The 24,642-nt window shown below is 30.7% G+C and overlaps 1 protein-coding gene across 5 annotated transcripts in view; it reads right to left on the bottom strand.

Annotated features, from left to right (window-relative positions):
* The window catches only part of mv (lysosomal-trafficking regulator mauve), a 284,054-nt gene that overhangs the window by 155,415 nt on the left and 103,997 nt on the right, over nucleotides 1-24,642 (bottom strand). For all 5 annotated transcript variants that reach the window (XM_085813916.1, XM_085813918.1, XM_085813920.1 and 2 more), the window contains exons 13-17: nucleotides 24,053-24,383; nucleotides 15,204-15,324; nucleotides 14,364-14,499; nucleotides 5,735-5,906; nucleotides 912-1,102 (exon numbers count right to left, since the gene is read on the bottom strand). In XM_085813916.1, coding sequence (XP_085670042.1) covers nucleotides 912-1,102; nucleotides 5,735-5,906; nucleotides 14,364-14,499; nucleotides 15,204-15,324; nucleotides 24,053-24,383 — 951 coding nt within the window. The remainder of the gene's footprint in view (nucleotides 1-911; nucleotides 1,103-5,734; nucleotides 5,907-14,363; nucleotides 14,500-15,203; nucleotides 15,325-24,052; nucleotides 24,384-24,642) is intronic.

Genomic DNA, 24,642 nt, shown 5'->3' with positions numbered 1-24,642 from the left:
ACAGCAGTTACAGGACTTCAACAATATAACTCAACATGAAATTATGCCTGTCTACAGAATTAAAGAGAAAGTATTATCACAAAAATCAAAGCAACTTAAATAACTTACATTGAAAGAAATGTCTAATAAGGTAAACAAATAAATATTAAGCTTCTTTTTTTATACATTTTGATACCCTTTACATCATAAATACTTCATTAATTCATAAATCATTATTTCATATTTTTAATTTTATAATTTCTACATGCCATCTTACTAGATTTAAGCTGATGATCTAATATCCAGAAAAATCCCAAATCCGGAATCACTGAAGTCCCGATGAGTCCGGATTTCGGACTTTGTATTGTACTTCTCTGTTGACTTACGTAGATTTATGTGTGCATTTTTGAAAATTTAAGCAAAAACTGATCAACTATTATTAAAACAGAGGCAGAAACATAGACAAGGATCATAAGAAACAATGATACCAATAGGCATACAGCTGGAATCCCTGATGTACAAAATATATGCTAACACTATTTTTTTATCACTGAAATATAATATTCTTATGTTTCCTCCTGTTTCAAATTCTCATTTCAACTAAATTTTATTTCTAGTCTCAGCTGAGGTCTTCAGCTTTTAAAACTTTATATTATTACAGATTTCTGACTTCTGTCACTAGCTTTTTAACAAATTGCCTATTTAACTGCAAATTAATATTAAATGAAACATAAAAAATAATATTAATACTACAACATTGAAAATGAAGCATATAAGTTTCAACATAAAAATTTTGACAGAAAGAGATTTTCAAATTTAAAAGCAAATGAATGAATTATAAAGCTTCAAAGAGAAAGATACTTAACAATAATTTAAGCTAATAAGTACACAACAAACACAGAGGAAGATAAAAAAATAGATTTAAGAGTCACCTGAAGACTATCTAAGGAAGGAGTTCTTATACCAGCTAACACATCTGCACTTATTACAGGCATTATACTGTGAGAGGTCCTTGTTTTTGGAACAAATGAGCTTCTTTTTTGAATAGCGCAATCAGTAATACCAGTTACATCAGGACCAAGACAAGCTAAGTAGAAAACTGCATCTCGATTTAAAATAGTTTCTAAAAGAGAAAAATTAAATTTGCAATGCCAGTAAGAAAATTATCAATAATGTAACTAACTTTCATAAATATTACATATTGTAAATCTAAGTTTAATGAATAAGAAGCAATCACACACAATTCAATACAAAGATAACAGAAACAGTTTCCATATTTAATATTAACAGAAAACTGAAATTCTTAAAGAAAAATCTACCACTTCAAACATCATGTGTAATGGATATTTTCTGAAATCTCCATGATTGAATCTAACAATTTATTGAAATTAAGAAAATTGAGATTTAACTTGAAAATACATATTTTAGCAAAGATAATAAAAAATATTTCAGTATTAGCTATTAAAATAATTAAGAACTTTCTTTAATTTGATAAGTAACAATGATGACTGATAACCTATATAAGCTGCAAAGCATCAGATGCTTCTATGCATGAATGTAAATTAAGATAGGAGTGTTTTTAATACAGTTTTAAAAACCTGAGCTGAAAAATATTTTAATACGAATTTCTCATGCTTATATTATACAAATTTCACATCAAATGAATTAAAAAATGAAATGATAAATGGTAATAAACCCAGTGGTATAACATGTAATTTATTTTTCTGTTGCAATGCCTTTTTAATCAAAGTTCCCAGTTATACAACATAGGTATGACTGAATGATGGTTGGATAGCACAGAAATATGAAAAATTAGCTATTAGTGCAGAGATTATGGGGGGGACTTGCATTTTATCCTAAACTTGGTGCTTTACTGCACTTTGAAATCAGAGCATAACTTTATATTGACAATAGTAAAATTATTTCATCGGGAAATAAATATAACAATAAACAACACCCTTTTCACAAATATTAAAACAGAAAAGAAAAATATCGTATGGGATGTTAAAGGAAGTGATAATATGTGCTCCATAAAGTTTGACAAGTTATGTTATAAAAAAACTAGTTGATGAAGTCTTTTTTTTAGCTTTACCGCTCTTAATTATAGTTAGATTAGATATCTTCAAAGCAGCAATGAAGTGCAAATGTCAATTTTTTAACACAGTCCAGAAATGTCACAGAATAGACGACAGCTAATGCAGTACAATTAATAACAGCAACATAAAAAATGCAAATGATTAATACACATGGACTACTATAATCTTGACAATAAAATCTTATGGTTGCTGTTTTCAGAACAGATTGATTCATTTGGAGAACACATTTGAAGTAACACAAGCAGTATAATAAAAACAATAACTTTTAAGTAACATTTCCTTGGCATGTCTGATAACTGGGGCTTTATGGCTCTCAATTACTATAATATGTACAATTTCACTCATTACAGCAAATTAAAATCAACAAAAATATTAACCTTCAAAACAAACAAAATAGTTTTCCTGACTTATTTTACATTAAAAATTTTAAAAAATATTTCAATTTCATACCATAAAAATTTTGGCATTCAAATAATAACATAAAAAAGAATAAAGGGGGGAAAGGGGGTTTTGAATCATATACTTCAATTTTTTCATTGTAAATTAAATTATATCAAAATTTTCTTACTTTGAATGGATATAAAAATGAAACAAAATACAGTCAAAATTCTTTAATCCGGACATCCATAATCCGGATCTTAAAGCTACAAACTTTCTGCACATGCGCATATGCGTTTACGCATGCACGTTTAATGTATAATGGAAGGTATAAGCTAAGCTAAAATGATCTAATTATCTATTTCAGTTAATGTTGCAGATTGCGCTGTTCCTTAATCTTCAAATTGGATCCGGCTTATTATTTTTTACAGACTGTTAGAGCAATTTTACAAAAGTAAGCTTGAACTTTCAATTATGTCAAATAGAATTTCCGATGCTGGATAGAGCCAAAGGATCTACAAAGCGAAAGCATGGTTCGATGTCCATCAAACAAAAAGTGGAATTGCTGCAAAAAATGGATAAAGGCATATCCTTTGTTTTTCTAACCATTCCGAAATCTGTTTATCAATTTCATGCTGCTCTGTGGGGGAGGGGGGGCGTTGCGGCGCTCAATGAACTAGAAGTTGATCTGTCAGCACTAGCCTTATCTTCAGGGCAGATGTTTTTATTTGATTTGGCTTTTAATTCCTTACTAAATGTAGTATTTCATCTTGATGTACTCCGTCTCTGATATGATTTAAATCAAATTCCTCGTCATTATAAGTATCATGAATACACATCAAATAGTTTTCTGGTTGCAGTTTTCTAATTTCGACTATGCGTAATGTATGTTTTACATTGAAAAGTTTTACATTGAGTGCATTGAAAGAAATGTTTAATAAAGTAAACAAATGTTAAGCCTTTTTTTTTTCTTTTTTGTAAATTTTGATATTCTTCAGTTCTTTATTTCATAAATAACGGTTTCATATTTTTAATTTTATAATTTCTGCATGCCATCTTACCAGATTTAAATTGGTGATCTATAATTCGGAAAAAGTGATAATCCGGAATCGCCTAAGTCCCGACGAGATCCTAAGTCGACGACGGATTAAAGACTTTTGACTGTATTTTTGCTTTCACAAGATGAAAAAATATTTTAAACAAATTATGATATTAAAATAATTTTTAAATTAAATAAAATTGCTCAGCAATATATAAGAAAAAGACCTTTTTCATTCATTAAGCATTATTACTAATTAGTAATAATTTAAATAGCATACATTTTTTCTTAATTTTGAAACCTGAATTGTTAATATATATGGTTTAAATTAGATCATAATACTAAGACCATAACACAAAGATACATATCAGTACTTCACATAATATGCATAATTAACTTTGTCACAAAAAAGTTAATAAATTAAGTTTTATATTAAGAAATGCAATAAACATTTTAATTTAAGATATGATAAAGCTACTACAGGGTAAAAAATCTCAAGTACAACTCATTCTGTCAGCCATTTATTAAAAATAGTAACGATGTCCTATTAATGCTGTGGTTTCGAATTTAGGAATGTCTTAAGGCAGACAGCTATCTAATCAATTTAGGTTGTCTTCATAAAGGACTTTATAAGGAATACTAGCACATATAATCAAGAAAATCCTGTTAGCCAACTCTTTCAAACAGCTGATGCACAACTTAAAATTATCTACCAGTGCTGGGTTGCTTATAAGAAAATCAAATGAATTTGTTCGTCATAAAGAACCAAATAACGGAATGAAAAAAATTGCATTCTAAATATTTAATGCAAATAATATGAAAAAGCATACACATTTTTACATTACTCCAAGATTTAGAGAAATGGAAGAAGTTTTGTAAAGTAAACCCTTTTCTTAAAAATTCTGTTTTAAAATCTATTTGTTTATTTATTTGAAATTTTTTGCTTAAGACCTACTAACAGTAAAAATTAACTTATTTCTCGAAACCCTTCATTTACAGAGTGTCGGTCACCAAGTTACTTATATACTGTTGCATTTTTCTTTCTTCTGAGACCAGTTGTTACGTTATTTTCTTCCTTCACGTTCGTATGGGGTTTGTGTGGATTTGGAGTGAATAATGATGACACTTGATGAAGTATCGAAACACACTTTATTAGCTGGTATTGTCAGGACAGCTCCAAAACACGTTTTACAGTCGTCCATGAACTACTATAAACACGCTGACACGATCAGCGACACAGCCTTCAGGTTATCAGGCTATTACGGTGAAGACAGCTTCACAGCAAAGCACTAGAGTACAGGTGCCGACTCTGCTTGGTCGTTCTCGGAACTCCACGTACTCTCGAGACTCTCCACACTACAACTCGCGATGCACTCGATGACACACAGAGCACAGCTCCTGACTCTGCTTGGTCGCTCTCAAAACTCTACGTACTCTCGAGACTCTCCACGGTACAACTCGCGATGCACTCGACGACACACAAAGCATACCTCCCGACTCTTCAGTTCAGTCGTTCCCGGAGCTCAACACGCTCTCTCGACAATGCACTGACCGCAATACACTAAGAGACTCTTTGATGCACTATGCGAAGCAAACACTCTCACCCTCTCGACGAGGCACACTAACTGACTGCGGACCAGCAGGGTTTATATAGCTTTCGGCTTGTGTTCGAGAACATTCTGGGCTAAACTGATAAGAATTCATTCCAGAAGATTCTACATTTGTCCATGGCATATCACCAGTTTTGTCGCCAAATGGACGATTTCTCGCCAAATGTGGCAACCCTGCCTTCCCTTGCAACTCTAAACATGCTTTGTGGGGAAGCTATCCCACCACGCCTGTACATTTCATAACAATACCTTAATTTTGAAAAATGTAAGCTTAGGCACAACTACAGGAATTGTCTCTATCATTAGATTACAAGCACATTTCTTCTAAAATCTTATACTTTTAGAATTTAAATTTTTAGTAGATTTTATGTTGCAAACCACTGTATACTACAAAAAATAATTATTTTTAATTCTTTATCTATGAGATGTTTTAAAATGCTGTTATCAAAATCAAAGGCTCTGTATAGCTTTAATGATGATATACATCTGAAAAATTTCAGAAATTTAGCATGATACCATTTACTTATTTGAATACTGTATTCACGTTTCGGATTTCTGCTACTAAAGGGGAAAAGACAGAATTCAGAACATTGCATTAATCTCTCTTTCTTCTTAAAAAGCACAGAACTTACCTTTGAAAAGCATGAAGCTTCCAAATAAATATGAAGGGTGCTCAGGAGTTTTTTCTATAAAAGGTTCAATATGTCCTAGTAAGACATAACATTGCTTGTTTATTTTTGGTCCCAAGCGTTTATATTTTAGGTAGCAAATTTTTTCTCTTGTTCCATCTATTACGATTTGAACCTAAAAAGAAATCACAAATATTAAATTTCAAAAACTAAAGTGAATGCATATGAGATTTAAAAACATATTTTCAATGGTACTGATTGGGAGTTTATTGAGGTGTTAAGTTATCTGTTTTCATTTAAAAATTGTTTTACTTATTGTTAACCAATTTATTTTCAAGCATTTTAAAACTCTTTTTTAATAAATTAAGAGAAAAAATTTCAGTGAATTATAACTATGTTCAAAAATAAAGAAACAGAAAAAAATATTAAGATTGTTGAATGCAACCTGTTTAAAGAGATCTAAAATAATCAATAACCAAAGAAGAGATTTCACAGAGAAAAGTGCAGCTCTTACAGAAAGATAAACAGCTCAGCCCAAGGGGGGGGAGATAAAGCAAAATTCTCCTAAATGTGTAAGGAATTCCGCAGATCACCAAAATTACTCATACAGCATACTAAAGCACAAATCACCTAGTAGAAAGCTTAATAGTGTAAAACAGATCAAAAGTCTAAAGTTACAGTCTTCTACTTAGGTTCTTGAAGCTTCAGGAGAAAAAATGCATTTTCTGGAAACTTCCTGGGCTTTTCTTGGTTAGTGAGAAGTTGCTAATTATCTCTAGTGGTTATCTCTAGTACAAGGTTTCGTACCTGACCTCTGGTTCTACTTTAGCTTATCTTTAAAATTCAAATGCCAATAAAAATTCGAAATATTTATATAATACATGAAATAACATAAATGGCTACAATTTAAGATTAAACAAAATACACAATAAATAAACACACTAGCAACACTACAAAAATACATAAAAACCAAATTATAAATAAAAAATACAGATACTTCTATAAATTTATATCATCACTGAGTCTACATTTGCTTGTAATATGTCTTTTAACTAATATTAATCCGCAATATTAAATTTTCTGGATGTCAAATGATTTTTTTTTTCATTCTACCTCTACGTGACATACAGGTTGTTTTCGAAACATTCAAAGAATTTAATCCACATGAACGCTCATTACTATTAGTAGTACAGTCAAAAGTCTTTAATCTGGACTCGCCCGGACTTTGGCGATTCCGTATTATCGAATTTTCTGGATCATAGATCATCGGTTTAAATTTGGTAAGATTGCATGCAGAAATTATAAAATTAAAAATATGAAACCATAACTTATGAAATAAAGAACAATTATGATCTAAAGGGTATCAAAATTTACAAAAAAAAAAAGCTTAATATTTATTTGTTTACTTTATTAAAAATTTCTTTCAATGCACTCAATGTAAAACTTTTCAATGTAAAACATACATTACGCATAGTTGAAATTAGAAAATTGCAACCAGAAAACTATTTGATGTGTATTCATGATGCTTATAATGACGAGGAATTTGATTTAAATCATATCAAACACGGAGTACATCAAGATGAAATACTACATTTAGTAAGGAACTATAAGCTGAATAAAATAAAAACATCTGCCCTGAAGATAAGGCTAGTGCTGACAGATCAACTTCTAGTTCATTGAGCGCCGCAACGCCCCCCCTCCCCCACAGAGCAGCGTGAAATTGATAAACAGATTTCGGAATGGTTAGAAAAACAAAGGATATGCCTTTATCCATTTTTTGCAGCAATTCCACTTTTTGTTTGATGGACATCGAACCATGCTTTCGCTTTGTAGATCCTTTGGCAGTATCCAGCATCGGAAATTCTATTTGACATAATTGAAAGTTCACGCTTACTTTTGTAAAATTGCTCTAACAGTCTGCAAAAAATAATAAGCCGGATCCAATTTGAAGATTAAGGAACAACGCAATCTGCAACATTAACTGAAATAGATATTTAGATAATTTTAGCTTTGCTTATACTGTCCGTTATACATTAAATGTGCATGCGTACACACATATGCACATGTGTAAAGGTATTACTTCTGCGCATGTGTAAAAGTAAACTTTCTGTGCATGCGTCAACGCATAATGCATCGATGCATGTGCATATGCATGAACGCATATGCACATTCATCAATGCATTATGCGTTGACGCATGCACAGAAAGTTTGTAGCTTTGAGATCCGGATCATGGGCATCTGGATTAATGACTTTTGACTGTAATATTATTATCAAACATTTTTCTTATTTAATTCATTCAGTTTTATCTGGTTTCTTAATTATTTCATAATGCATTCTTTTCATATGTAACTCTAGCAAATTATGTTTTATGACTAATAATTTTTAGATTGTCTAGCATATTATACTCTGTTACTTCAAAACATCTTCAGTAATTCATAAAAATGTTAATGCCCAAGGGATAGTTTATCAGCAATATTCTAGGTACACTAGTCAGTTTATAATATAAAGTAGCATATACAGTAGCAAATTGTTTACAAAATGTATTATTGCAAACTTACCTTTTCCCACTGACATGATTCAATTTGAAAATAAATTTAATGCTATTAAAATAATGGTAGAACAGTTGCAGTTTACATTATTGAGTTCCGCTTAAATTTCATTTCTACATATTTTCCCATCTGGAGGGATTTCATGTTATCTATTTCTCTTAAAAACAGCCATTCGGCTTAAGGAAATTTTGAGCTTTTTCCATATTTTCCTCAAAATCAAGTCTTAACCCTGCAAATGCTGCTTGCAGTCGCATGTTACATTTTCCAAAGCCGCAGGATTCATAGGTACCCAATTTTTTTTTTCCAAGTGAACCATCAATTCCTTCTCCAGTTGATCATGGCAAGATAGGGGAATAACTTTGAGCCACCCTATTTAAATATCTGTCTTTTTCCATTATAACAAAAGAATTAAATTTTCAAATGAAACCTTACAAAGAAATTAACTTTCAACAGTCCTTAGGCTATTATTAGAGGGGAAACAAATTGCATTCTTCGTACACTGATATGAAAATGAGACTACAAAGACAGTCTCATTTTACATATCTATTTTTATGTAGATAATGAAAGCCCTGTTTGATTCAGAAGGGAAGTATTTTTGTCACACGAAAAGCTACATACATCTGCTTCCAGTAATTTAGATTGAAAGCTGTTGCAGCCATTATTTGCAGAGTTCCTGTTTAAATTTCTAACCTGTTATTTTATACTAATTCAGAAGTCAAACAACAAAAATCAGTGTTATATTTTCAAATTTTCACAGGACTAGTTTTCAAAAGCGTTTTCATTTACGCTTTTGCAGCTGACAATGGTGGTTCGATAAAATCATCAAAACTAGTCCTGTGAAAATTTGAAAATATAATGCTGATTTTAGTTATTTGACTTCTGAATTAGTATTTGTTCAGCGTGTTGCATCTTAACTGTTATTTTATGTTAATTTTCTGCCTTATCGCCCTCATTTCCATTTTCCTGCCAGAATGTAAATTCTAGTTCATATGATATTCAAATGAGGAAGATACAAGAGACTATTTAAAGAACGGTTTTAGAGGGTAGATTCAGATCATGTTCTGCCTGCTTGAAGGCCATATTGCTAATTTGATTCTCTTGTGAATAGTATTCTGCAGCATTGAGATATTCTCACCATTAGGCTTGTTTATGCCAAACTTAGATCAGAACCAATTTGCATGTTATTCCAGTTATGCAGTCATTAGGCTAATTTACTCTCATTAGTTTTAATTAATGCATTACCTTTGATTAAAGCCATAACCGTTGGCTTCTGTAAGAAAGAGTTGGTGTCATCTGTTAAACTTTTGAGTTAATAACAGGGTCCTTTAGACCATTTCCCAGTCTCTTAAAAGACATAGTGAAAATTCTCATTTAGTCTTTAGAGTTTTTGGTCTAGTTTAATATTACCCAAGAAGGCCAAGCTTTACAGTTTCTAATGCAGATCAGAAAACAGAAGTTCCTTGTTACAGGTGCCTATGATACATGCCCGGATTACATACATCACTCTTCACATATGAGATGGCATCATACAAAAGAAAGGCCTTTAAAGATAAAATGGAAATTCTAAAACAAGTAGATAATAACACCCAACACACACACAAACAAGAAAAAGGATCTAATATGAGTTACCATTTTCCACATTGATTATACTTACTTACAGATGCAAGAATATTGAAGAACATTTTTAATCCAATGAACTTAATGAAAAACTTTCAAGTTCAATCTGCAAAATTTGCTGAGAGTTCTTTTACAGTGGTTTAATCAGCGACAACTTTCAAATATACCAATTAAGAGAAAGATGATCACAGATTTAAAAAAAAAAAAAAAAAAAAAAAGGATATTTGAAAAGCACTAAATTTAATTGAAAATGCATCATTTTCACAGGATATCTCCAATAGTTTAATGAATGGAGAATGTGCAGCAGTGAACTCAGAAACAATTAACTGAAAGTTTACTACACTAACTAAAAGACTATAAAAGACATTTATAATGTAGATGAGATAAGATTACAGTTTACTTTCATACAAAACATTAGCACAGAAATTCAGAATTTGCAACAGCATAAACAAATCTGGACTAGTTGTTTCTATCGTCAACTAAAATCCAAGAGCTCAGAAAAACTACCTTTATCACTAAATTCTCGAAAGTTAAGATCCTACTCGCAAATTATATATATGTATATAAATGCCCATATAGCTATACCCTTATTTATGGATCAAGTAAAACTATCAGATTGTAAGATAGATGTTGGAAAATAGTGCATAATGCTACTTATTGCTACTACATTGCATCATCAAGACACTGAATTCAATTCAAAATATGAAAGTTCATTTTCCCTGCTAATTCTACATCCCTTCTAATATCTATTAGATTCATCACCAGGAACATGAAGAAATATTACAGGAGGCTCTCAGTACAGTTGTGTACAGATAATACAGAATAAGGATATCTGAAGAAAATGAGGACTGATGATTTACAAGCTATGAACTAACTATACAGTCATATTCAATATTGAATAAATTGAAATAATTTTAATATTTTATTAAAAATTTTTATTATTTTCACATAATTCTAATGATTCAAGTTTCAAATTTCTATGACCTTCCTTTCTCGGTGATCCAATTTTAATGCAGTTTCATATTACAGCATATATTCATGTGGTTGGGCAAAATGTATCATCTAAAACTAGCAGAATATGCTTTGCATTTAAAGTATTCCCCTTCCTAACTATTAATGCTTACTCTGATTGTCCATACTTCTAATTTTGTTCTTGCTCACAAACACTGGATAAATTTGTGTAAAACATTGCTACATTATAAACAAGTACAGTATTATTAACATTTTCATTCTTGTTGAATGCAGATGCAGTCACAAAGGAGGCTAAAGATTTAGGCACCAGTAATGAAGAGACGAAGAAAGCATTTTTAATGTACTGCAACCTAGACTGAGAAATTCACAAGTTGCTTTTAACAGTGTAAAGTACAGAGATAATGTGAAGTGAAGCACAAAAAATGGTATTAATAACAATGAATAGCAAAATGTTTGTAAAGCAAGTCAGAAAATTTCAATTAACTATTACGATAAAATGATAAAAGAGTTAAAGTAACAAAATTTGCACATTCTGAGGATCTTTTGTCATGATATTAAAAACATTTTATGTATATTTTAATCAAGATAATAGAATAACATTTCAAATGACAAAGAATTCATATATTTTAAGTCATATATTCACGACCACAAATTCATAAACTTTATAATCAACACAATTAAAATAGAGTGTGGTTCTTCCATGGAAGCAGCTATTTTATTTGTAGCTAGGTTTCTATGAAAAAATGTTGTTAATATGATTTTTCATAGGCAACGCTTAAATTTTATTTACAGCCAAAAGTCGTTAATTCGGACACCCATAATCCGGACCTCAAAGCTACATACTTTCTGCGCATGCATCCTGTTGACGCATGCTCGTAAGACCTTTATGGCTGTGAATATGCGTGTGCTCAAAATACGTTTACGAATGCGCGTTTAATGTATAATGGACGGTATAAGCTAAGCTAAAATTATCTAATTCAGTTAATGTTGCAGATTGCGTTATTCCTTAATATTCGAATTGGATTTGGCTTATTATTTTTTGCAGACTGTTAGAGCAATTTTATAAAAGTAAGCTTGAACTTTCGATTATGTCAAAAAGAATTTCTGATATAGATTTACTAATATGTAAAGGATCTACAAAGCGAAAGTATGTTTCGAAGTCCATTAAACAAAAAGTGGAATTGCTGCAATAAATGGATAAAGGCATATCCTTTGTTTATCTAAACTTTAACATTTGTTTATCTAAACTTTGTTTATCTTTAACGCAGGGGTGTGCAATGAATTGGAAATTGATCTGTCAGCACTATCCTTATCTTCAGGGCAGATGTTTTTATTTTATTTGGCTTATAATTCCTTACTTAATGTAGTATTTTATCTCGATGTACTCCGTCTTTGATATGATTTAAATCAAATTCCTCATCATTATAATTCGCTTCGGATAGCGAAGAAAGTAACAGAGGTTATTGAAAATGAAAAAATTTCGATTGGCAAATTAGTCGGTATTCTCGACACAGCAATTATTGGACTTGAAGAGTGGAACTTTGTAACTGAACAAGAAATTATGTCTGTTTATAGAATTAAAGAGAATGTATTACCACATAAAAAAACGAAGCGACTTAAACAACTTACATTGAAAAAAATGTTTAATAAAGTAAACAAATAAATATTAAGCTTTTTTTTTTTTTTTTTGTAAATTTTGATACCCTTTAGATCATAATTGTTCTTTATTTCATAAATTACGGTTTCATATTTTTAATTTCATAATTTCTGCATGCCATCTTAACAGATTTAAACTGATGATCTATAATCCGGAAAAATCGATAATCCGGAATCGCCGAAGTCCCGATGTGTCCGGATTAACGACTTTTGACTGTATATGTTTTCACAGTTTAGTTTTATTTCTGCCCCAGTAGCAATGTCTAAATAACTACTTTAATTAAAGTAAAAATACAGATTTATGTGGTGTTAATTATTTCTTTGGAAAAACTAGTAACACAAACAATGAGAAACAAAATATTTTAATTCATTTGTGATAAAAATTTATGCATGCATGCAATAATCATAAAATAATAATAATACAATTTAATACTACTAGCATTATAGCAATAATAATAACATTTTAATATTTAATTAACGGGATTGATGAGCTTAATGGAAAATTAGTAGCATTTCTGTATTAAGATTGGTTAGTGTAAATCATACATAATGCTTCAACAGTTATAATTTTCTCAAAAGCTGACATAACAACACTAAAACATCATCCCATTAAACCTGATAATAGGCATAGGGACTCGAATGCAAAGCATAATACTATTTTGTATATAATATGTTGAGCAACCCTGATCAGTACAAAGGTTAGCATTCCTGGCTCCTATATTGTTGGGCTTAGGCTTGAATCTTGGAGAAGGTTTAGAAGTGTGCAAGATCATAGTATCTGTGTAGAATAGGAACACACAAAATGAGTCAAAAGTGCTCTCGAGAACCATTATGATTGATTAAGTGGGATGCGAGACCCTCAGATCTGTCTTCCGGAGTGTTTTCCATCAAAATTGAAATGAAACTTCTTCTTTTTCTTAGATATGATTCAGTGGCCTTGTGTAGCGAACCTTCAGCAACATTCTCAATAATGAGACGAGCTAAATGACCAACAGTAGAGGTTATTCTCAACTAGTGCATTAAATTTCAAATGTCTGGTAATTTAAAACAACATATAACATATGGAAGCTATTATGTAAATCATGTCTGATCTTATGAAATTATTACTACTGTAGATTTTGAAGCTGAAAGCCCCCATCATCTCAGATTCCTAGCACTCTCCTAGGTAATTCAAATACTCCAAAGAGTCCACTTAGAGAAATGTTGCTCCAGTTTTATTCTATTTCGCTTCACTGATAATGAAACACTGCTATAAACTCTGGAATGAATCTCCAAATGAAAAAATAATAAGGATGTCTTTGAATGGTTTTAACAAATCTTGTAGGTATGAGGTTACAAAATCGTCAGCACTATAAATAAAAAATATGAAAATTTGGCCTCTGTATCTCAAATGCAATTATATTTTAGATTTTTAGTTTACTTTTCTTGTGGAAGTAATGAGAAAGAGAACCACATGTTAAAACCTCATTCAGGTTGTTTACATATTAATAATAATTAGTATAACAAAGTTTATGAAGATCCTAGGCATGTCAGTCTTAAAAAAAAATTCCAGGTACTCCTGCCCTTTTCCAGTTACGTGAATTTTACACTTGACCAATTCTACACTTAATAATAATCATTTCTTAGCAATATAGTCATGAAAAAAAATCATACAAGTCTTAAATGACATACATAAAAACTAAAAACACTTCAGAAATTTTCTTGAAAAACTATAAAAAATATATTACTTAAACAGTAACAAAAAATTATTAATCAAAAAGTGTGTGAAAATGCTTTTATTTTTAATATTATCCCAGTATTTTAAACTACCCTTTGAAATTATAACGTTTTACAATACCTTACTGCTGACAACTGATTTATCAGTATCTTCAGAATAATTTATAGCAACATGATGCCAAACACAATCTTGCAGCAATGATTTGCAAACTGTTTTTGCCAGGCATGTAACTTCACCATTACTGTAACTCACCATCCTTAAATAAGAATTGAAATATATAACAATTATTCTGAATGAATACACACTTTTATTCAAAAAGTATTTTATACATTTTTCAAAGAGGAAAAAATACGCAGAAAAACTTTAGTTATCCACCTAACTAATGCATATCTTTTAAATATATGCAAGTAACTTAAAATAAATATTAGTAGATAAACCTGGGGGTGGAAAGAAACAAAAACTCTAAAGAATAAACAGGAGGAACAGTAGCATCTAATTAATGATAAATAAATCTGTTTTTAATGTATGAATATATATCAGCATTAATCAATTAAACTCTATAATTATATCAGATATTTTCCAAATTGCATGCAATCCTCCAAATAGCAGTAATAAATGCAGCTATACATAGTTAAATAAATTTACATGAATCCACATTAAATTTGTAATGAAATTTCAGAATTATAATAGAGGTTTCCAATCATTCCATGAAAATACAGCGGTTGTAATTGTAGTTTTATTTATTCTATGATGGGAAGAAAATATATATATATATATATATTTCCCAAACCTAATTGCGAAAGTTTATTACAATAATGTAAAAATTAACTGTTAATCTTGCTTCAGACTGCATGCCTATTAATCTCACTATTAAATAGATAATCTCAAAATATAAGGAATTATAATCCAAAATTTTATATACATGAAAATTTGTCTTACAAAGGGGGGAAAATTTTGTACCTGACAATAATATCTCCATAATTTTTTCCAAACCATAATTCCATTAGCAGTTTGTCAGAACCCAGTGACACAATATGATACACTTCATTTATTTCAGCTACACATGCTTCTTCATTAAAATCTGAAAATTAAAAAGAAAGGATGGAAATATTTTTGTTAAAAAAAATCACTTAGCGGAAAACAAAATACAGCATCTCTTGATACATTTAAACCTTGCATAACCTTGTAATTCACCTCATCTAAAATAATAAATGCCAAAACATAAGAAAAATATACACATTGATCACAAAATTTACGGACTGAAAATCAAAGCTTTGTTCAGAACCTTTCATAATCAAAATTAAAAAAGAATAAGAAATTTGCTTTAAAATATTGTTAGAAGTGTAATAAAAATCATGAAACTGCTTTGCAACGTTTAAAAATGTGAGAGCTATCTGGACTACTTTAACAAAATATCTGTATAATTTTCATAAGTGAATCTAAAGTATGCAAATGTAACAGGAAGAAAAGGAAACCAAATTTCAGGACAGTAGGAGCTGCATATTAGGATTCAGTAACTTCCGAGAGTCACAATTAGATTTCCTTAAAGTCACAATACCTTACTTAAATAGTTTTAAGGGCACATGAAACATAAAATGGTTCACATTTTAGAATTCCCAATTATAGTCTTAAAAAACAGAGCAAATTCAGATAATTTGATAAATATATAATTTGTACAGTTTGGAATATACAAGATCCTAAAATATGGTATTTAAAAATGTAAACAAACAGTGCCACGTACCCCTACGTAAGTTTTTGCCGATTTTCAGCATTCTTGCTCACTAAAAAGAGTAGATCTTCTTTTTACTTTACCCTATGATTCATTCCCCTTCTTTCTAGAGTGGCCAAACTTACATTTTTCTGATACATTTCTTCATTTTTTGGACAGAAAACTTTTGTGCAAATGCACACATGGTAGAACTCAGAAGCCAAATGAGGGTTTTAACCATTGTTTATAGGAACGCTTACCTAAAACTGTTTTTGTCTCAATATCTAATTTGATAATAGGTGTTTTAGATGCTGTAGTTTTGTTTTAACGATAGGGCTTACAACCGCACAAATGTTCCAAAATATTTGGGACTTGAACCGGGCCATAATATGAAATATTCATTGAAAATATTTGATAAGGCTCATGTTTGAGAAGCATCCTTAGGTTTCTAAAAGCTCTCTAAATCAGTCAGAGTGAAAATTAAAATGATAAAACAGAGAACAATTGATGCAGAAATGTTAAAACAAAATGATTATGGTGCAGAAAAGTTTTAAAATAGTACACTGTAAGCATTGTGGATATGCATACAATTTTTTGACTTTTTCTCATAATGTATTTTTTAAATGCTTCAGTACATTTTCCTAAAAACCTATTTAAGGTAGAGAGTATTTAAACTTTCCTACGTTGTACAACTAACTTCTTTTTTTATAAGTAACACTGTAGATTTGAATGGGAAAACTTTTGAAAATAATGAAAAATATTTTGAAATTATCTGAATTTTTTAGCAACTTAAATTTAATTAAATTTTTTAACCAAATTGAAAATTGCTTTTTATTATGGTCAAATACTATATTTTCGGTTACCATACCAAATTTTAAGGTGATAAACTCAATAGGTTTTCAGAAATGTGTAAGGAACAGGCATATTCTTAAAAAAATTTCATGTAGCTATATAAAAAGTTAATTATCTCTAGCAAACTAATTTATGCATCTAACTAAATTCTTTTTATTTAAATATAAGCTGAAATATGTATATTTACTGTGAAAAAAATCGCAATTATATCTGCATTTTTAAATAAAACATATGTTGCTGAATATTTTACAAAAACTGCTTCATTTCTCCTGTTGAGATGTTCCATGTACCCTTAAAAGTAATGAAACAGATTTTCATAAAAAAACTTTTAAAGTAAATTAATGAGTATTTTTGTGTAATTAATATGGTTGCGTATAAATATAAATATTATCTTTTATTTCTCCACTCTATATTCAGAAAAAAATTTCCTATGATACACAAATCTGAAACTACCATTATGTTGCAAGTGGGCATTTCATGCATAAAACCAAGCACAAGCACTTCTTCTGGTTATGTTTCCTTCTCCTCCCATTTATAATTGTTGAATGGGATTAGCACAAGTAACAAAAAGACAAAATTTTAATTGTCTTTGCAAGACAACGTAAATAATGGCTTTTCATTTGAGTGAAGAACAAAGCATTAGTTTTAAAAATAGATCCAGCGATTTTCCTTTATTCTTATCTAATATAAATTCCTCTGGAAAGAAAAATGTGCGACAGACATAGCAATATTTGAGAAAGCTTTGCTTGAATTTGGTAAAGCAGATGAGGATTATATGCCAAAGGAGAGAGATACCTTCTAATAAAGTCTTTCTATATGAAATTGGCTCATATACAAGATCCTAAAATATGGTATTTAATATATGGTACTCTACAAAATATGGTACTCTTCAAAATACTGTTTGAAAATAAGCTGTAAACTTTTTTAGGACTCTGATAAAATAACAATTTAGTTTTTCCTGTATTCATATGAGGACCGACATGCAAAGATAACTTAGCCCTAAATAATTCATGGGGATTGGATTATCAGTTACATTTTCTTATAAGGATGAAATGCTGAAATTCTCAGATCTAGCAAATCTTCAAAAAAGTTTAAATTTTCAAGACTTGAATCTTGGTGTTTTTATTATTCAAATCTTAGGAAAAGAAATTGCCAAACGTCTCAATTGAAAATTTTGAAAACTCCAGTCTCATGTTTCAAACACCAAAAAAGACTGGTATTTTGAAAGACTCTTTTTTTTTTGGTGAGTCATTAAATTGCCAAAAAATTAACATGATTCTTGAAATTTTACTGGCATTTGATTTACAAAATTTACCCTATGATGTTTCTAAGTGCCACATTGTTTCAGTATGGTATCCAAACATTCAAAATTGTCAGTAATCGATGCACTGCATTTTTTCAAAAATTCTCAAAATCAACTCTCGTATCATCTCGATAATTGTAGACACAAATAACCTACTACAAATAGCTCCTGGATCTTTTTAAGAACTTATGGCTTGGTATAGCAACACTTTGATATGAACTTGACTCCTGTTGTCTTAACTGTTGGGCCATTCAGCTATGGTTGCTAAATTTTGAACTGTTAATTGAAATTTGAGTTGCTACTCAAATAAGTTTATCAAATTATACTGAGAAAATGAAACTTAAGATTCAAATTTTTAATCATGTATTTCATTTACCAAATTTTATTAGCATCTTTTAATAAACATAAATATTTTTTGAAATGCATTCATATATTTTTAATCAAACTCGATTTAAAAACTTAATATTGAAAGCTTTTTTTTTTCTTTTTCTTCATCTTATATTCATTTGAAAGATTGGGAAATCTGATATTCGCAGAATTAAAAATTTTTAGGAATTCAAATTTGAAGGAATTCAGGAATTCGAGACTAAAATGTAAATTAAAAATGATACATAACTGCAGTATTTCCTTGAAAAATCTGAAATACATCATTATGATACCAATAAAAGTAGGTTCATAAAAATTATTACGCAGAGCAGAAGCACTAAAACCTGAGGGATGCAGTTGCAATCTCAGCATCGACTTCATCATGAAAACTCCAAATAGGACAATAAAAACAAAGTTTCGTGAGCTACATGTAACTGGGCAGCAGAATAGATAGGAGGATCAACTATGCAAAGGAATATTAATACTAATATTTGTGTCAAAATTTCGGCCAGAAGGTGTATCTGACAGAATCTTACTCAAATTTTTACTAATGATGGATATTTTCTGATATATTATGAGAGACTTAATTAGAACTATGACTAATGATCTCATAAAAATTTACACTGTGGATTGAGCAGAAAGAAGATTGTCAAGTACAATTAAATATCATTAAGGACACACAATAGTTTGAAAACGAACAATTTTGCTGTTAGTTCATAATGAATATAACTTTTTTCTGTAGTTCCATTTTTTCTCTCTTATGCAGTTTATACACATTATGCCATATGTGCTACAAGTTGTATATATTTGTAAATTACAGTTGCAAGTCTGAAACAATACTGTACATTTGTAAATGTACACTTTTGTTTGTAATGTATCATTTAGAAACAAGTATCCAGTGAATGTCCAGTGGCATTTAGAAACAAGTATCCAGTGAATGTACAGTGGCATTTAGAAACAAGTATCTAGTGATTGTCCAGTGGCATTTAGAAGCAAGTCTCCAGTGGCATATAAAAGTAATGAGAGTTTGAAATGTATTCTGCTGGTATGAGGTACTATGGCCGCAGAAAATCAAATGTCGCATTTAGAAATTGAAAATTTATGCAGAAAAATTCTAATAGAATTTTACAGTGCACAGTGCGAAATTTACTGTATTCAGGCAATAAATCGAAGTACTCATTTCATGCAGAAAGATACTCTCTTTTGTAAAGAATGTGTCAGGATGTACAAGGTCAGGTAGAACAAAAAATATCAATAGAGTAAGTAAATGTGATACTTGGATAACGGGGTAGAAAGGAAGAAGATCATCAAGGAACATGGAAAAAAAAATACCTCAGACATCAGTGTCACTAACATCAGTATACAACAATGTCACTAACATCAGTATACCATATTTTGAAAAAAACATTGGGGCAAAAATGTTTGCACATTATAGTTTCCCTACTGCTTGATGCAACTTTAATCAGACTTGATAATAAAGATGAATGATATCTCTCTCGAATAATCTGATGAAACGAGGTTAAGTGGCATTTGACCAGAGATTAAACTATGGTCAGTCCAATGGAGAAGTCCATTATTCTCACGTCTCCAAACTTTTGGCATGCACATAGATGAAATAAATAATGATCTCTGCTTAGGACTGCCAAGGTGTCATTACCAAAGATAGAGTTCCATGTGAAAAAAGTGTGACTGCAGCATATTACTGCAAGTGTCTACAAACATTTTGCAGAAAAAAGCACAAAAGTCACTTCGCTTGCTTAAAAATGGATATGAAAAGAATGTAGCAAATACTAATAAGAAGTTCCTTCATCCAACATAAGTTCCTTCATCTTATGTTGGATATAGGAATAACATGTCCTTCATCCAACACAAGATCTATATACGAGTCCACCAAATCTTAAACATGTGTCTTATTTGAAAAGAGTCCTCCTGTTGACTGCATAAGAGGTTTCCTTATCAAGTTCTCAAACCTTTCAAAGACTGAAAACAGCAGTTCCTACATAGTAAAGCAAAGCACTTAACCATGGTTATTGAGAAGCAGGGGGACTATATGAATTGCAAGGAGAACTGCATGAAATGAAACAATATCTGAGGGAAAAAAAATTACAGTGCATTATTTTCTAAAAAACCTTAGCTTCATTTTTATTTATTTATTTATTTGTGTGCAGTCCTGATAATCATTATCTGGTCTAAATGAAATGGCTATTACAATTCTCACAAATTGAATTTTTATTATGCTGTTTGCTATTCTGATAAATACTGCACGATGGACAATTTGAAATGGACTAAATTAATACACACATAAATTAATTTAAAAAAAAAACTTACTAATTGATGAAGGTACATGTCACTGCATGATTTCTGTTTGGAACTACAAATGTATTCCAAAAATGCAGAAACCCTCAAGTGGTTCACGAGCTGCAGTTAAGGAGCCTGAGAGCATCTTGCAGCTAGCAAGCCACAATTTGGCCATGCCTGGCATAAAATATCTATTAAGCACAATTTACACTAACAATGTCTGAATTCCAAGAACTGTTATCATTCCTTCCTTTGATTAAAAGCCTACAGGCATATGGAGATCATATGGAAAGTCAACTGAGCATGGGAGATAAAATGCCATACTTATTTTTGGAACTATACCACTATTCCTACACCTTATTAAATGGGTAAGCTTTAAATACCTTTTTTAAAGAAATAGTTAAAATCAGAATCTTTAACTAACTAGAAAAAGTAAAAGACCTTAGCATTTTCTAGATTAATTCTACTGAGCAGCTATCAATTTCATGCGACTCAAACATCCTATACAACAAGTGTCAGCAACATATGGCACATGATATAATTCTAAGCGACACACTACACCACTCTAAAAAGTTATCAAATAAAGATAAATTGCCCTTTCTCTCTCTCTGCATTGTCCTACCTCATGTCTCGTACATTTTCTCCCCTTTCGCTTAGTTAGTTGTGCCAATATATGAGTGTCGAGCATTATTCCAGTCAAAAGTATAACTTAGTTTGATGCACATAGTGTGCTACAGGTTACTTTTAACAACACAATCTTAGTTTTATTAAGAAAACTTGTATTTTATTTGCTTAATTATTGCAAAGTCCTTAATCACCTGCCATCCTTGACCCTTGAAGCTTCAACTGTTATAGAACTTTTAATGGAAAACTTATTTTTCTGATTTGAAATACCTCTTCTTATTCACTCTAACCAAGAAACAAATTTTTACATCTACCATATTTAAGAGATTATATAGAATTCTCAGTACTCAGAAGACTTAAACTACTCCTTTCCATGGCATGGCATGGTGCAGCAGCTGAATCAAACAATATTGGACCACCCATCTCTGTTTGCACTCCAAAGCCAGCAGGACTGGAAACAAAAATTACCTTCATTCCTACTAGCTTACAGATGTGTCATTCATAAAAACACTGAATTTTCTCCATTGCAAAAGATTTTTAACAGAGATCTTCATTTGCTGATACCACCAGACATGTTTTCTTCATTTGGACAATGTCTAAAAGATTCACTAAGTACATTGGCTCATCAGGGAAAGGATTACTCAGCAATTAAAATAATGAACACACGATACAATGCCAAGTCAACGGAAAGTAATTCAAACAGGAAAATCAAGTCTCTTTGTGTATCCTACAGCAGACATCCTAGGAAAGGCCTTTCCATGTGATCAACAAACTGAATGATGTAATGGTTCAGTCTGTACAGTTTGTTCAGTTCATACCCAAAAAAAAATCCTTTCCTAAACTACTATAAACTTGCACTTTTATGATGGTTAGTTGTCTCTAGTTTTAGGGATTGCACTGCCCTTAAGGAGGTGGTAATATCACAAATTTGTGTAAATATTTAAATTCCTTCATATACTATATATTTGTTGTGATACATTCTAGCATTTTATTATTTTTTTCACTTTTGCACTGAAGTAATAGTTTTAGGATTTCTTTTGCGAGTAACTGAAATTATGGCCACATATTATATACATAAGTAAGTGTTTTATTCTTGTATAGAATTATAGATATTTTAATTCTGAATCAAATGACATTCATATTGTTAAAACAGCTACACTAGAACATAGGATAAGTTCAAAAATGCTCCTGACAGGCCTTGGCATCAATGTTTGTTTCTTGTCACCAGGTTAATGAATGACATTTACTGATTTCTAGACAGTATGGCAATTTTTTTTAAGTTTACGAATGAACTTTTGAAGCCTACAACTGTACCCCCCCAGAAGCTTCCAGAAACCCTTAAACACCATATATATATATGCTCCAGTAGTCAGGAAGAGGTAGTTGTTACTCAAGTGTGCAAAGAACTACAAGAATTAAATTGAATTTAAATTTTTACACTATAGATCATATTGGGAATTTGTAATATTTCTTTGTGTACTAATGAACTTTTACCCAATACCTGTGGGTGTCATTTTTATTTATAATACATTGACAATTTCTTCCTGGTAAGAGACATCCACAAACCTGTAGCTCAAACAAAATATTACAGGTGAATATTTAATACAGTAATTGTAAAGTAGCTATAATAGCATGCAGACAGTTTTAAGTCATCTGACAACTTTTTGAGAAAACATTGAGGAAACTAACATAGTAGCATGTATTTTACATAAACTGCATAAAAACTGTGGAATGTTCACGCAGGCATATTATGTTGAAGGATGGAAGATAAAAATTAATACTTTCACCACATCTTAATTTATCTGTGCAAAGATAAAATAGCTGCATTTGCAAGATTTGTGCTGTGAATGGTGATGATGCACTAACTGAACACACATGTCAGAAGACTGGTTCGGAAAATTTTATTCTGGCAATTTTCCAGTTCAAGATACACCCTGTTCTAGTAGACTGAAATTGGTAAATTAAAGGACTGATTGATGCAGATTATCATACAATAGTAAAATGATGAAAAATGAATTGCTTACAGTAACACTGAATGTAAAAATCACAGTCTAAGCCTATTGAGCCAGTTGAAACATTATCAGAACCTCATATTTATCAAAGAAGGTTATGTTATCAAATTGGAGGTTTAAGGGGAACTTTTTATTTTAAGCTTTTACTAAGAAACAGAATTATCAGTTCCAGTATATACAGCCAAAAATTAACAACTGAAAGACACTTTACAACAGAAATTCCTGCAATTGGTCAATTATAGAAGCATTCCATCATCACCATGCCAAACCACACACAAGTTTAATGAATTGTCAGCAACTACTGGACATTGGATAGGGATACCACATCCACTATCTAATCCTAAAATTACACCATGACTATCATGCATTCCACTTTCATCATGGACTACTATAATTTTCAGATAAATGTGTCAAATTCCACCTGAAAAACTTCTTACAGAAAAAAAGATCAGAAGTTCTTTGAAAGTGGAATCATCAATTTGTCTGTCAGATGGCTCATATTTATTGAACAAAATGATCAATATATTACTGATTAAAATGTATTTCTTCATATAAAATTGTTTTTATTTTAATGAAAACAAATAGAAACAATATCAATACAGTTATTTAAAACAGCACACTAAAAACACTTGCAAAGATAACTTACTTTTGAAATTCTCTGTTATGTCTGATGTAACAGATGGAATAATTGAAGACATGTCATTTTGTTTAAGCCATAATGTGAAACTGAAACCTTTATGGAATGTATTCCAACCTGTATCATCAGTAACAGATAGATATTGGGCAGCTGATGTCCATGCTGATGATGTATTTAGAAGTGAAGCATACAAGCAATGAGTGTTGTAGGCTGTTTTCAGTCTCTTTTTTAGTCGAAAATCAGGCAAGTTGCCCTTCTGAATTCCAGGGAAACATAAGCTCCAAGTTGGGTGATCTACCATATCATCTACTAACTTATTTAAACTTTTCAGAAGAACTGCCTAAGAAATAAATAAATAAAAATAATAATAAAAATTCAATTTTAATATATATATATATATATATATATGTAATATATTCAAACTCAGAAGCAATGACCAGGAGCAGGAATTTTGATGGTGTAGAAGTGCTAATCCATAATGACTAGGAAATTGGAGGCGAAGGCAGATTAAATCTTCAGTATTATTTTCAGCAACATATTGCGGCTACACACAAGTCGGCACATTAAATGTGCCTGTTCCAAAAGGCTTACATTTTTGA

Source organism: Stegodyphus dumicola, chromosome 3, assembly GCF_044657685.1.
Source record: "Stegodyphus dumicola isolate Sdum_Otavi_A_Nest chromosome 3, ASM4465768v1".
Taxonomy (NCBI): domain Eukaryota; kingdom Metazoa; phylum Arthropoda; class Arachnida; order Araneae; family Eresidae; genus Stegodyphus; species Stegodyphus dumicola.
This window is presented reverse-complemented; position numbering and strand designations above follow the sequence as displayed.